We start from the raw sequence: 16,497 nt of genomic DNA on the forward strand, positions 1-16,497 counted from the left end.
GCAGCCAGTTCGTGGCAAGAAATCAAGGAGTGCTTTCTGCATATGTGCGAGGAGAGTCTCCTTCGACCCCACTGTCACACGAGCCAACACTCAAGCTGATTGGCAATAAGTATACAACCTGAGTGCAAGTATCAGAGGATGTATTTGGCTGAACACATCTCCTGCAAGCTAAGTAGATGGGGTGCCGAAGAAAACAGTAAATGCTTGGGGGATGGGAGAGCCTACAGGATCCCACCATACATCTGCAGTGGTGTAATGTATTAAAGTGTATAATGTCCCTTTAAGTGCGCTGTCCTTGATTAGTTTAAGTGCTACATATTCAAAAGGAAGTTCACTCCAAGATGTTTCCAGTACTCCATAAATACTCCATAAACTTTCCAACATGTGCAATATCAAAACTTTTACTGAATGTTCACAACAGAAAATTCTGTTTTGTCACTGTATATTTCCATGGCCCAGGCTCCTTAGCCAGTGATGTGGCCAGATAGCCATCATGCATTATACTGAAGCGGAATCTTAACTACATGTGTCTGCACAAAGCCAAATTAGGTCTCGGTAGGACAAGCCATGCTTGTCTCTTGAGGTAATATGAAAAAACATTCAGTGAACAGCTGAGTTTATATTCCCACAGACCTTTGCCTGCCACGCATCCTATGAGTCTCGCTGTAAGCCAGAACTCTGTGCCAGCTCCTACTCCCTTGTCGAGTCATGGGACAGTGGCATGACAAGAAGCATTACATGCTGCAACTCCGTGACTGGCACCGATTTAGTACTTTCACAAAGAGCAGATCACATTAAATATGCAGCAGAGAAATTAAGTGATGTTAAGGAAAATGACTGCAGATCACGAGGGATAAAGAGTCAAACAAAGGTGAAATTTTACCGCAGAAATAATTAAATACGTCTCCACGGCTCATCCGTAAACTAATAGCAGAACTAAGCTTTTTAAAGAGACATAGAAGCCTCCTTACAGTATATGACGTGTTTTGGGGAAATCATGCTTAATGTAAAGACCATTTAGAAATTTGAAGACTATCTCCCAATCTTTCATCTTTATTCTTTCTTTTGATCCATCTTGGCTTTGCTAAGCACAGAACCCATAGATACCCCCTGCAAGGTTACTCAACTACAAAATATCTGAAAGAATGGGCACCAACAGCTTTGAACATATCATCTCATATGTTCTTAGGCACACAATGTTGTAAGACTCTGTGGATCTTCTTCATAGACATGCATACCTCCCAACCATTGCGTTTTCATCTGGATGGTCTTCATGTTAGGGCACTGTCCAGCCCAAACCCCCACCTATCATCTGATCTCCCCTGACCACAAGGTGTGGCATTGATTTTGCAGCGCAGACCTCATTCAAAGCCCCCACATTGGCACCTCACAGTGCAGTTCAACCAACCAAGGTAGCCAGATGGGTGAAGTAGGTAGGTTGTCCTGCCCCCATCCTGCCGTTGACTCTGCAGCCACCATTCCTGTAATCATATTCCTCAATGAAGGTGTCCAGATTTGGTCACCTGAAATGTTGGGGGGGTATGTATATTTATAATGTGATCTCCTCGAGATCATTGGCTCATTATTCAAGAATAGAACACTGATTTTTAAGGTGAGTCTGTAGTCTCGCCTCCTGTGATTGGATCATGGATACTTAGCAAGACGATAGCATTCTTATTTTTGTCAGTTTGAATAGATGTATTTGAGTACTCAACACTTTTTTCTTTGTTTTTTTCCCCAGTTAATTGCAGGCGCAGAAACACAACAGCCAGTTCCTGGGGGTCCATCTGTTGAAGATGACAGGTCGAAATCAGCTCCCACGTCTCCATGCGATCAGGGTTCGAATTTTTTTTTTTCCCGTACAAAATTTGCTGAGCTCTTTTCTGCTGATTCTGCTGATTTATGAACAGCCTTCATAAATGGGCTAAAGAAAAGGGCAATAAATGGCTGACATGTGGAAATGTTAAGGCAAACCATTGGCACACAGTAAGAGATAAGTATCATTTTGTAGCACTGTGTGTGCCACGCAGGTGAGCAGCTTTAAATATACGGTTAAAAAAAAGTAGTTTATAATTAAGGAGGTTCAAGATAATTTAATGGAAATTTACATCTGTAGTGTACGCAATGGCATTTACAAAGAATATATAATGATATATCTTTCCTTAAAAAGCAACGGAAAAACCCAGTGCCAAGTTCAGCTTTCTGTTATTGTAGAAATACTGGAAACCAGTTCCTGGCACTGACCTTGAAAGTCCTACACTTATCAGAAAGACAATGCCATCCTAGGCACCGCTAGATTTTTTAATTCGCCTCTGCAGAACTCTGCAGACCATTTTATCGATCTTGCTAACACATTTCTTGCAAAAATATAGGGTGAGGTGAAATGTTAACCTTTGGTTGGAACAAAACAAAAATCAAGATTTAAAAACCAAGCTTTTTACACTCATTCTTAACGTTTCCGGGTGAATAATTCTCTCGTGTGTTCTTGTTGCTTACTTTTATCTTCACCAGAAATTAAAGAACTTGAAAACAACATCAGAAAAGCTTTGTCCTTCGATAATCGAGGTGAAGAACATAAAGCAGCAGGCACCACGTCAACAGAGAGCCAGCTGCCGATTCCCGGGGAAAATGGCGAGAATGGGGAGATCAAAATTCATCAGACGAAGAAGATAGGTCTGGAAGATTTCAATTTTATCAAAGTATTAGGAAAAGGCAGTTTCGGAAAGGTTTGTAATAACTAATTATCAACAAACTAACGGCTGAAATGAACAGCACTGTTTCATTTTAATGAGTTTTGGTGAAATTCACCTGGTCGGCGACCTAATTCAATTACTCATGTTCAGCTTCATTGTTATAGCTGATGTAGAACCTGTGATGATTCCTCGTAGTGTATCAGCCTTTGCTTATGTTTAGCTGCTAAGCTCAAAATGTTCTAGGTAATGACCATGCATGGCTGGTTGGAATGTTTTTAGCCATTATATTTATCATTAGTGGCTAGTGGGGTGCTCTTCGTCACCCCAATGCACCCATGGGGCTGGTTGTCACTTGTCAGGCCTACGTAAGTGATCCCCCAATAACATTTCTCTTAAATCAGTGGTTTTCAGGTCCACAAGGGCCGCGTATATTTCATGCTCTTGGCTGTCTACTTTTCCCGTAACCAGCCCTGTTGTATCCTATTAGTAACTCTATTTTAATTGGTTTCAGGTCATGCTCGCTGAGTTGAAAGGGAAAGACGAGGTATATGCTGTGAAAGTCCTTAAGAAAGATGTGATTTTACAGGATGATGACGTAGATTGCACTATGACAGAGAAAAGGATCTTGGCACTGGCACGAAGACATCCTTACCTAACGCAACTCTACTGCTGCTTTCAGACTAAGGTACGGGCACAAAACTACATGACTTTTTTGTTCTTTACATAATCATATCTAAAATAATCACTGACTGCATACTCATTTTCTACATTGTAATGGAAGGTGAGTGAAAATATTCACAGAATGTTCACAAGCTTTCCAAGGGCAGCACCTTACCCTCTAGAAAACGTACCTCTCTTACCATGGTGAGTGTGGGTCTCCCGTACTGGTTATATAGAGAAGTAATAGTAAACTCAATGTATCTCTATCTCTTATTATAACACTTCAAGTGGTTATGTGACTTTTTCCAAAATGTCCCCTCGCCGGCAGCATCTTTCGTGATTGAATTTCCACATTGTCATCCTACCCTTGCATGAAAGGGCACAAGCGATTGAGTTTAACGCACACACGGGCAACTGGCATGGTGTGAAGAATAAGTGGAATTAAACATCTCAGGTTAAAGGAGCCACCTGGCTACCCTACTACCAATATTTTATTTCTGTTGTCGATTAATGGGTAAATTACACATGTTGACAAATCATGCAAGAAGAACTGAGCGGGGCTCAGCTGGCAGGGAAATACCATTCGCATTTCAAGTAAACAGGATCTGAATAACCTTAAGATAACGGCAGCGAGATACTTCTGTGTTTAACAATGTATGGATGCAGATCTAAGCTCGGTGTTATTATTCAACAGAGGTTTATATACAGGAAATGGTTACACGCCGTGATACGATCGCAGAGCGCAGTCCTCGGTAGAATCTGCGGTAATCACAAGGGGATTCCATAAATGTCCAGGACAGAGCTGGCCGCTTTCACCCCGGGGAACAAGTCCAGTGATCCCGTAATAAAGCAGCGGACTGGTGTTGGGGTCTTCCCTTTGGTTGCTGTTTTGCTGTCCCATGATTTGGTGGCCCCCTGGATGTGTTTTTGCATCTTGTATGTGCACACGTGCCGCTGCGTGTGGAGTCTTTTATGGCATCCCATTGCATCACGCAGGTCATGGTTAAATGTCAAAACATTTCTGTCTTGGATGGCATTTTGCACATTGACTTATTTTTAACCCAAGCACCAAGTGCATGTCTGCACCCTCGTACTGAGCCTAATTGGTGGTCTTTTGGTGCGCTTAGATTCCCAGAGTTACACATTGGCTGCATTTTGACTTTGTTGCTTTGCTGCCTGTCCTGACCCTTCTGTCTATTCATGGACTATTAGTTTTGGCCCCAAGTTCTGTTGGCGAGAGAGAAGCCGCCGAGTCCTGTTGGTCCTGGTGGTCATAGTACAGACTTAACTGAAGAGTTATGGGCAGAAAACTTACTCTTAGTTGTTCCCGGTTTGCCTTCCCCAAGCGTCTGGACCTTTGACGTGGTTTTGTTACACCCGGGCGGCAACTGCCGACCTACCCCCTACCCCCTACCCAACCCTACGCTGCATATTTCCAGACCTTTCAGTGCATGTAGCTGTTTCACTAGTCCGTACATGAAAGCTAAAATTGCAATGTAACAATATATATACAAAGAAGGTGTACACCTTAGCCAGATTAAGATTACATAGGGCCCAGGGCACTAAACCGAATTGGGGTCCTTATACCTCTATACAGAGGTAACGCTATGCATAGATTTGCTCTGAAACAAGCCTTAGCTTTCTGAAGCTTATTGTGGGTTTTATTGGCATACAAAGTGATCTGCTACAAGTTTACACAAACCAGAGCCTGCAGTGGGGTAAGTAGATAGCAGAAAGTTAGGTTGCAACTGAAACCCCCATCAAAGCGAAGAGAAATGAACCTATATAGGCCTGCCGGTCACGTGGTGAGCACATGGGTGGATATGCGAGAAGAAGCCAGGAACATGGCCCGGTGGTTTGCCTCAGGACTTCCACTAGATGGTAGCAAATACCTTGGCTATGACTTTTGCGTCGCTTTATAGCGATTGTTTGTCTGGACTGAAAGAACCTGATAAGGGATGGGCCGGCTACTGTATATTCTCAAAATATCATCTGAAATGAACGCATACGAAAAATGCTGCAGTAGAAAACGCCCAAAATGCCTACTTGCCCAAGAAAGCAGAAGACTCAAGCTGACTATGTTCTAATTCAGGAATCCAGGAACTCCAATTTATTATTTTATTATTACTTACATACAATTTACTGATATTTTAACAATTGATAGGGGGCTTCCAAATGGTAATTCAGTGCTTACCTGAAGCCTAGAATCAAAATTACAACTTTTTTTTATATTAATTTTATTTTATATATATAGCTGTCATTTTTCTTGGCCCAATTTTCTGGTCAGGTAGCCTTACTTAATAGAGCCTTTGTGTTCGCTACAAAGCTGCAGCTGTACTAAGTATAACCACATTTCTTGGTTTTCTTTAATAAGCATCCCACATTTTTTATTTTTACTGAGAATTTAAAGAACATCTATTCCAGGAATGGAAATTAGTGACACTAAATATAGCTTCCAGTGTCTCTTGAGATGTGTGCAGTTATGACTTGTATGGGACAATAATCAGAGCGGCATAAACAGTACAGTGCTAACATTTAAGTGCAAATAACGAACACTTAAACATATTATTATATAATAAAACATTAGAATAATATCAGCACGGACATTAAAGGGACCGTTTTCTGATGTAAAGACTCAAACTTTAATCAGTTCTTGGTCTTGTCTTGGATTTAAAATGAGCTTATGCGTATCCCATGCATGTTTAAATTCCCTTACTGTTTTATTCTCTGACACACCTGCTGGGAGGCTGTTCCACTTATCCGCCAGCTTTTCGGTAAAGTAAAATTTGCATTACATCCAAGCCTCTGACCCTCTAGTTCTAGACAGCCTCCCATCAAAAGTGGTAGAGACTTATACAGTCGTGGGATTTAACCATGTGTGGGATAGGCATATGGCTATCCTGACTCTAATACAGGACCAATGACTTATTAATGCTAAAGGATCTCAATATGTACGGCTTGGAGGAGAGAAGAGAGAGAGATGGGAGTTGTGATAGAAATATTGAGGTTTATTTCAAAGGAGGAGGAGGAAGGTTAGAACAAGAGGTTATACTCTAAAGCTTGAGGGTCAGGGGTTTAGATGTAATTTAAGGAGGTTTAACTTTACTGAGAGGGTGGTAGATAAATGGAACAGACTGCCAGCAGAGGTGATAAAGGCTTATACACCGAGGGAATTTAAACATGTATGGGATAAACATATGGCTATACTGAATCTAAGACAAGTCCAAGGACTGATTAAGATTTGAGGCTTAATATCAGAAATAATGGGCAGACTAGATGGGCCGGATGGTTCTTACCTGCCAGCAAATTTTATGTTTCTGTGATGTCTTTATTGTAACGTTTATCATTGTGTGAAATATAGTCCGCTCTTTCAGCACTGGCTTCTCTGACTTTATACAGCGGCCAGGCTTAGGGCGCTGACTTCCACACAACAAGAATAAAACAAAACATTTTGAATGAAGTGTTTTTTTATTTACCATGACTTGCTATTTGGGAACTGTCTCCAGTATCCATCTTCAGATAAGAGATGACGTTTTTTCCAAAGATAACTCTGTGACTTGCTTGAAATGCCAAGAAACTGCTTGCTTTGGTCAATATAATTCTATAATCAATAATAGTCAATAATAACTCCCTCCAGCATGCATTATTCCTTATTGAAGTCTATTCTTAATCTTATAGTCATATTGAATTTGAAATATTCAAAGAAGATATATACTGTACGCTGTAGGCAGTTTGGAGCTCTGTAGTGAGTGATGCTGTACACACAGCAGCACTCGGCAGCCCCGCTTTGTGAGTGTGTGTGTGATCTACCGCTTCATGAGTGAGCTTCCACTTCACAGTAATAACACAATAATAGCGCTTACAGCGGACCGGGGAAGATCAGTAAAGCAGAAATTCCACAAACTGGCTTGTGGCAAAGGTGGCATCCCCTGGCAGTACCACGAAGTCACTGAGCTCTTCCGCACGACCCATTACACAGTGTTTGTCTATGAAGGCAGCTGCCTATGTGCTTGATTTTATACACCTATTAGCGATAGGCATGTCTGAAACACCTAAACTCAATAATTAGGAAAGGTGTCCACATATTATATAAAGTACATATATATGGCTGCTTTCATCCAACATAAAGTTAGCTTCTTTCCTCCCCAAATCAAACATAAATTTATTATTTTCCTTTTAAATCATGTAAAGGCATATGCACATCCATGTTTAGTTTATGATCCATTCATAATTAAATTATGGTAACATAAACTTTTTGATCAGGGTGTGTCTGCCCCAGGCTTCTAATAGATAAAACAAATCCGCAGAGAGGAAGGTCTGGATACACTTACAATTATTGCAGGCACAACTATATCGTAGTGTTCAAAAACGCAAATAAAACGAAGTCCCAGATCCACTGTATAGAATACTCTCTCGGGGTTATGTCAGCTCTCTCTCTCGACGCGTTTCATTTGTATCATGTTTATATATAAATATATATATATATATATATCATGTATATGCGCTCCTTGGTTGTCTTGTTGTATTGCTGAGCATCTTGAGGAAGAGTGTTTTTTGGAAGCTGCTATCTTGGGGAGTATTTATTTATTTATTGTTATTTACACTTTTTACACTTCACACGTGGAATTTGGATCTTTGTCTTTGTGGTTCTAATAGATAAATTATGTTATAGTTTACAACTAAGAAATGTAAGATTCTTTTTTTCTTGCTCTCGCCCTTGGTAGGTTTGCTTTAATGTTCAAGATTGTCTTATTTTAATTATCTTTAGAAGATAGTTAATAAACTAGGATTTCTGTCTTTCTAAATGCCACCTAATTCATGGGTAGGTTTATGTTAAACGTGAAACAGATTGTATCCTAGAATCAAGCCTTGGGTAACAGTTTTGAGCTACAATAACTAAATAAGACTCATTATGTGTTACATTTTTGCATCCTGTGTTAAACATAATAACAGTTATTGTGACTTTATTATGTTTTTTTATTATAAAATATTGCAATGGTTGGACTTTATTTGTGCAAGTTATGATTTTATGATTTTACTGGAAATGGATAAAGGCCATTTTTGGATGACATCATCTGTTTTTTTTTTTAATGACTATATAAAATAAGTAGGTTGGTCATCCGCGGTTTTAGTACTGATCCACCTTTCACTGGCACAAAACCTTGGTACACGTGATTTATGATAAGGAAGTAAATTCACAAAAAAATATCCCAACATCATGTAAAAGGCGATGATATGACCCCTTTAACATTGAAAATATGTTTACAGTTGTGCAACGGATGTTAAAAGAAAAAAAAAACTCCATTTATTTGGAGTCTCGTCATAAGCCAAACGCTTGTATTAAACACGAGATAAGCAAGCTAAAATCTTAGCTTATTGGGGATTCCAGCCAGTGGTTTGAAAAGTGTGATTGTGGGAACTATAAAACTTCAAATATGATCCATGGCATGTTTATCACACCTTTATACTAACCCGAGGGGATCAAACCTCTTACTGAAAATACGTAATGTTCTTATTACTTGTAGGATTTTGAGCAAGAATATCTGTATCAGTTTTATTACTAAATTATATTACGCTTTATTTATAGAACCGCCTGTGGATTACAGTAGGGGAAGCGTTAACGGTAACGTTAACACTGACAGTATACAAAATTGACAATAACCTAAATAAATTAAGACATACTGGGACACAATAGAAGTAGAAGCCTTATCTATAGCCTCAGGCCGGCATATGATTGTACTGTGTTGTGACAAGGCAGTAGGTGGTGGAGATTTTGGAAAGAAGAAGTAGGAGTAGGTTAGTGGTAGAAGAAAGAAGAAGTAGGAGTAGGTTAGTGGTAGTCGGTCAATGAGTAGATTGGTTTGTGGAGGTCTTTTAGGTTTGAGAAGCGATGGGAGCCGCGGCAGAGTTGGAGGTTAGTAGATGGTGGTCAGACAGTGAGAAGACGGTGTTAGGGAACTGGGAGCAAGTGAAGGATAACAGATTAGAGGCAATAGGGAAAAGGGGTTGTCGAAGGGTATATCAAGGTTTTTTCATATATCGTTTACTTCTCATGTTTTATTTAGAAAAAAAAAATCACACGTGCACTGCCCATTACCTTGTTTGTCCTCTGCAGCTGGGTTCACCATATTGGTTGGACCTAAACTGTCCATATGGGTTTATTTAACAAAGGTAGAGTTGTGGTTAAAGCTCCCTTGCTTCACTATTTATTATGAAGAACCAATACTTGCACGTTTCTCTAGAGCTAAGCATGCCCTGAATAATGTATAATTCAGTGGGTGAGGAGACGTTGAAGAAATCTCACTGATTTAACTATGGATTATACATGGCCAGCCAACCTCTTCCTGCAGCAGAAGCTCGACAGGATTATATGTTCATAATGTATGAACACTATCAGTAATTTTCACTTTAGTGAATAGACACTATAGAGTGTAAGCCTGTATAATGCCCTGAAAAGATAGGAAAATGAATATTTAATGCAGAAGTGGGCACAGCATACATATATGTGCTCCACACGCATGCCTGCTTCTTCTCAATGACCCGGCCAGCGTAACAGGGCCCTGGAGGTAAGTCCCGAAAACATGTTTCACACTGAAAGGCTGAAAAAAAATGTTAGTGAATACTCCCAACCTTCTACCTTCTAGTGATTCTATCAGGAACCAAAGGGTTCAACACATATATTGTAGATTGTTTAAATTATGCATAAGGTTTTGATTTTAAATTGTTGCCACTTAGATAACATAAGAATTACCGACCCCAACGAATTACCAAATTCTTATTCCCATATTTTTCTTGTATAAACATATAAAAATGTTTAGTTTACTTCCCCTAGGAATATAAACAGTAAATTATTTTATTGGCCTTGTTACACAGGAAAACATATTTAATCTCCTTGAGAACTGATTTTTTTTTTGTTTTATGTAGAAAGCTTAATATAGTTTCCGTACGTATATTTATTTGCATAATGTTTTAATTAAGAAGACATTAGTAGCTTGTCACAAAAAAAACACTAAACCTCAGCCCTCGTCATTCAATTTATAGCCAAGGCACCCAAATTCATTAGGTCAAGACAGCAAGGGCGAATTAAAGAACTACTTTAGGAACTTTCTGGCGGTATGCTCACCGATTCTGTAAAAACATGGACATATTTTACTGCTCGGCCTGTTATATGTGGAATTGAAATACTGAATTTACATTTGTAGCAAACTGCATTGTGTTTTTGTTTTATTTTTACTTATCCAGTATTTTTACGCTCGCTACTATTTTTCCATATGAAATTCTACTGGGCCATTTCACCTTCCGGGATCCCACACACATCATGGATTCAGTTCATGGAAGGCAGGAGAATTGGGCTTGTGCACCTGCTTCCAGATCATTAACATGACACAGAGATCATGGAGAAGCCTGGAGATATCAGATTTGGTGCAAATGTTAGTGGCGAACCAGGAGACATATGCCCGTACTGCTTTTGTCCCCTAAACAGAGCGCCATTCCATGCATTTTGGGTATTGTACTTGGTACAATTGCCTAACACTGCCGACAGTACCAATAGCCCATGAGAACAGCTGGCAGCCGGGTCATAGAGCTGGCTGTATGGATTGTTGGCTGTGATACAGAGTTACCTAAGAGGTAAAATATAAAACCTTCTTTCTATAGATGGCACCTTTTTTCATTCATGGGTTAGTTGCATTTGTACCAAAGAAGTCTCTAGTGACACCATTGGATATCGAGATATACTAAATTGGGGTTTCTCAACTTACCTTTGTAGTAGTTTGCTTAAAAGGTTCCTAGTCTTCGGTGTAACTGGATGGCAATGGAGTTGGTTATTAATCAGATTAGATATAGATAGCATATGATGTCTGTATCCTCTCTCCAATTATGACTGTGCTCGATGGGGTTTTAAAAACTCTTACTGCCCTGGTTTTGAGCATGGATCTATAATAATGCTCACCCTAAAAATAGTTATTAGATTATTAAACCTCTTTATTTCCTCTTTTAGTGGAAGCTAAATTATATGTATGTATATGTATATATATATATATATATATATATATTATACATAAGATATACAAATATAAACATCTGGACCCCCACATGAAGCCCTGCTTCCCAGTTTGTTTCTCCAGGCTGGGTGAGCAGTATGTGGCCACGGCTCTCTACCCTGCCCATGTTCTGCCTACTCCCTGTCCATGTTTCCCTTCTCCCTGCCCACTAAATGCTGTCTGGGGCTAGCCCCACCCCTATATATGGCTAGCCCCACCCATACCATCTACTTGCCCTGCGGGCTTGAAATTGTGCGTTCTTGTTAACACAAAAGTAATTGTGTATACGCAATCCCCGCGCTAGATCTTCATCCGCCTGATATATATATTCTCTTAATCGGTGTCGGCGGCTTTACAAATCGCTCAGAAATATCAGAAAGTTTCCATTTTATCCATTTGCCTGCAGGCGTCTATATTTACTATATATATATATATATATATTTATAAAGCACATTTTGCTTATTTATTCTTTAGCTAAACAACTGTATCACTCACTAAAGAGATTTTAGGCAAATAATGCAGCGCTCACCGTGATTAACGATACTGCTTACAAACAAATAAAACAAATATTTGCCCGCGGAGGATGCCCTGTGAACTCGCTATGCCCTGCAAACATTTTTTTTTATAAACATCCTCAGCTTCTGTGACTTCTGTGTGTGTTTTTTCTGTTATCTACATTGTTTTTCTGAACTCTTAATAAAATAACATTTATGTTTATTTAACCCCTTAAGGCTAGGGCAATTTTACATTAGTCATTTCAGCCATAGCCATACCTATTGCACAATATTTATTTGAACTAAAATAGAAAATAAAATAGCAAAGGATTTCACATAAAAAAAATTAATAAAAACAATTTTGCTGAAAATATCTTCCGCAGTTGCCTTGTGGATCTTTGCAGACCACAGCAATCTCTCTTATAACTAGATGATGTCACCCCTGATGTCATTGTGATATTATGAGGTCCCTTTAAATATTTTGTTTTGTTGTTATTATAATTTTCCTTTTAAAATAGTTTTCTAATATCCCTCTCTGCTGATCACGTATTGTTCGGGATGCAGTACTTCCAAGTATTTCCAATTATTTTATGGATATCCATTTCAAGTCCTTAATTAATGTGAGTGTAACACGTTTCTTTATAGAAGAATACACCAGAATCTTTAACATGTCAAGTATTTTCTGAGATATTTGTTACAAATTTCCCATCAAATTTTTCATAATAAAAAATAAAATAAAAATCAAAACCCATAAAGTGATGTCATACTGAGATAACATTGCATCATACCACTCTAGTCATTGTGAAGTAATATAAATGTAGAAATGGTTCAAGTTGTTTAGGAAACTGCACCGTTGGGACAACTTAACACCAATAATTGGGTTTAAACAGTAAGCTTAGTAACCTAAATGATATTTGTGTAAAGGTCACAAAGAGACATATCAAAATGTTTTTTTTATTTCCACCTAACCCTCATTGTGTCATTACTCATAATTAAATGAGAAACGTCATTAGAATTCAATTTGCCGTTTGTATTCATAGTGAGCTGTGCTGAAAAGTTTTATTCCCGTGGAACTTATTGTGAATATTGCGCAACGTTTCTCGGGAGCACTAGTGCTCGCTGACATCATGATGCACACAAAGACTATATTTACTTTGTGAACGTTGTGGTCTAAACATCGTTATATAACAGGCCACAGAAGCTCTTGGCAGAAAGGTTTTGCCCAACTCTGCTGAGATCAGTTACAATAGTGGCACTTTGTACCCTGTACCATGCATGTCTGATGGTTCAAAGCCTTTAGCTGATAAGCGAATTCAGGTAATGTCCCTAAGATGTTGTGGGTGATGGACGATGCCAAGCACAATGTCTGTCTTCCTGCCTGAGGAATGGGATTTGGTCTACATAGGAGGAAATGGAATGTTAGCATCCAGACAAGTCATTCTATAACTATCTTGGCAAACCACACAGAAATTTAAACAACAATGGGCCGATTTTATCAAGGTAGGGATGGAACAGTTCTGGGTCAAAGTGTAGGGACCCGGCTGGATATCGGGAATAGAAGCCCAAGGGCTGGAGTAGGCAAGAAGGAGGCTGAGGTCGCATAGTGCTTATGGAATAATAACTACAGATTGTTTCCAGCTTTGTTTTGGTAAATATGGAGCCAGTTGTGTATTATATCTATTTTTCCACTTACTTTTGTTTGTGTTTGAAAATGTAGCTTTGAATAGTGCCAAGTTCCATAGGTATGAAGACCCTAAGCATTTCTTGTGGTAACACCTTCTGCCAGAACGGTTGCATGAGCCGCACTACCGCTGAGAATGTCTGGATCTCTATGTCGAGAGCTCTGAAAAGGGTACCTTGGGTTGCAATGCATTCGCTGTTGTGCATCACTTCACAATCTAATGTTTCAGATTAAATGAAAAACATTTCCTAGACCCGCAGGTCTTCATTATTGGCTAATTTTAGATCAATTCTTCAGGAGCCAGACAATGGATGACAAAATTAGGGGTCTGCTCTCTGATAAGGTTAAGCCGTACCTTTGGTCCATTGAAAACTTATGTTTTCTCAATTAAGGTATGCCTTTATTAAACAGTACACATTGTTCGGTTCAATGTGAAAAAGGATACTTTATGAATGTTCTCCAAGTCAACGACGGTTTGCAGTCTTCAAGCTGTTTCCCAGACGCAACAAGAACATTGTGTCTTGGCAGACTGGGTGGGGAAAATGTGATCTTCCAATAAAGAAATCCAAACTATGAAAACTAGTCTCCCAAGATCTTATCGCTCTGCGACAAAGTGTTGTTCTAAATGATTTCTTCCAGCTACTTCTTAGTCTAGCGTGTAAAAAAAAAAAAAAAAATATTCTTAAAATTAAGTATTTCATATGCAGATTATGCAGATATTTAGAGGGAATTCAGGAGAAAGGGGTACTGATCAAGAATATGTTCCCAACCTTTCTCCCTGTTCTAAAATAATATTATTTATATTCTATTTATCTAGGACCAATTTAAGCAGTGCTTCTTACAATACATACATTTAAAGGGTATGATAAAACTAGAACTCATAGGCAAAACTATTACAACCATTTGTAGACTGAACATCAAACATATTGATTCCGGTTGCCCATTGTTACGTACTTTACGTAGAAAACATTTTTGGATCTGCACTACATATCCCATTATTCATGGTGTCTCATATATGCTTTATCGTTGCCATAACCTGATGTAATTGTAGCCCCTTAAAACATGTAAAAAATGTTACATAACCTTCTGCTAACATGTTTAGACTGTTTAAAGTCATGCTTGGCAAAAAATGACATCCTATTGTGATGATTTAATGATGGCATAGGAGAGAAGTCAGAACATGCAGCACTCAGATTTGATTAAAAAGGAAAAACATGTCAAAAAAATAGGGAAGAACATTACATAATAATTATCCGTAAAAAAGAAAGACTTTAGAACTTTGATATACAGAGGAGATTTAGATGTTTTCTGTGTGTGTTTGATACATACACATTACACAAAGCATTTATTAACAGTTAGCGCAATAGCGTATATTGTTGGCTTGTACATATCATGAATGCTTATTCAGATTATTGTGCAGCGCAAATCATACATCCCTTATTTACAATCAAACAATGGGGAAATAAAAAAAAGAGGAAAAGTGTAGGGGGCAAGTTGTAAAAAAAAAAAGAGAGAGAGAGATGTGATGATTTGTAATTTTACACCCATGAGGCTGTAAGGGACATAAGACTGCTAAATAATAAAACCATACTAAAATAAAGACACACACACCGAAATTTGGATGAATCAGGCCGTGGCTTTTATTTAGTTTCACCAACATAACAAAACCATATACCGTAACTCAACTCTGTAACCATATAATATAAATAAACACAAGCCCTTGGCATAAGCCCCAGAGCACCATATAAACCTTTAAACCTTGCCAACCGCCCTGAAAGCCAGCCAGCATAGCAATAATTACAGTTCACCCATAGGGCAACTTTACCCCGATAAAAGCCACGACAATAAATAAAACATAAGGGTGGGTGGGAGGGAGCATCTTCATCAGCTCTTCCATGCTGACTCTTCGGTTCACCACTTCGCTACCGCTCACCAGACTCTTACGGTCAGTGCAGATAATCGCTCAGTGGATCGCCAGGTAAGTGACCGCTCCCCTCAGAGTGCGCCTATTTATAGGTGCAATTCCCGCCCTTTAGCGCGGCGCGAGGCACCCGCGCGGACACTAAGAGGCAGCACGAGCCACTCAAAAAGAGCGGCAACGCGCTAGCGCAGGCGCAAACGAGAATAAAGTTATATAACCTATTTTTTTTTTTTTTTTTACATAACCCCTAACCTGACCTTTCTATGACCTATCTGACCTGCCTTACACTGTATAATACCTATCCCTGTCCCCACAACCTCATGTCAGCCTGCCCTATTTGTTCAGGCTTTTTCATGAGGCTGTAAGGGACATAAGACTGCTAAATAATAAAACCATACTAAAATAAAGACACACACACCGAAATTTGGATGAATCAGGCCGTGGCTTTTATTTAGTTTCACCAACATAACAAAACCATATACCGTAACTCAACTCTGTAACCATATAATATAAATAAACACAAGCCCTTGGCATAAGCCCCAGAGCACCATATAAACCTTTAAACCTTGCCAACCGCCCTGAAAGCCAGCCAGCATAGCAATAATTACAGTTCACCCCAACCGCCTCAAATGAACTATTCTTCATTTGAGGCCCTACCCCACCAAACCACGGCCTGTTCAACCATACCCTGAAGGTCCACATTAAAAATGTCATTCCCAATATCTGACAAATGAACCCCATCCTGCCTATAAAGACCCACACTGCCACCCTCTAACTCTGTATGTCTAAAAGATAAACCACCCTCTAACAACATAAATTTCTCCATTGCTCTGTTGCATTTGCGTCTAACCCTCTCTAAAGCTTTCAATTCTGGCCTTTGAAGCCACAGAAGACGAGGTATTATCTCTGACCATATCAATAAAACATTCTGAAAACATTCTTTAAGACACAAAATTAAACTTTTACAATAACAAATTAACTCCAATGACTTCATTTTACCCATATC

At 39.1% G+C, this 16,497-nt stretch overlaps 1 protein-coding gene across 1 annotated transcript in view; it reads left to right on the forward strand.

The window, feature by feature from the left end:
- The window catches only part of PRKCE (protein kinase C epsilon), a 155,196-nt gene that overhangs the window by 94,480 nt on the left and 44,219 nt on the right, over positions 1-16,497 (forward strand). Inside the window, exons 8-10 of the mRNA XM_053460623.1 lie at positions 1,742-1,838; positions 2,512-2,726; positions 3,205-3,378. Of these exons, the coding sequence (XP_053316598.1) occupies positions 1,742-1,838; positions 2,512-2,726; positions 3,205-3,378 (486 nt within the window). The remainder of the gene's footprint in view (positions 1-1,741; positions 1,839-2,511; positions 2,727-3,204; positions 3,379-16,497) is intronic.

This window comes from Spea bombifrons, chromosome 3 (genome assembly GCF_027358695.1).
Source record: "Spea bombifrons isolate aSpeBom1 chromosome 3, aSpeBom1.2.pri, whole genome shotgun sequence".
Taxonomy (NCBI): Eukaryota; Metazoa; Chordata; class Amphibia; order Anura; family Pelobatidae; genus Spea; species Spea bombifrons.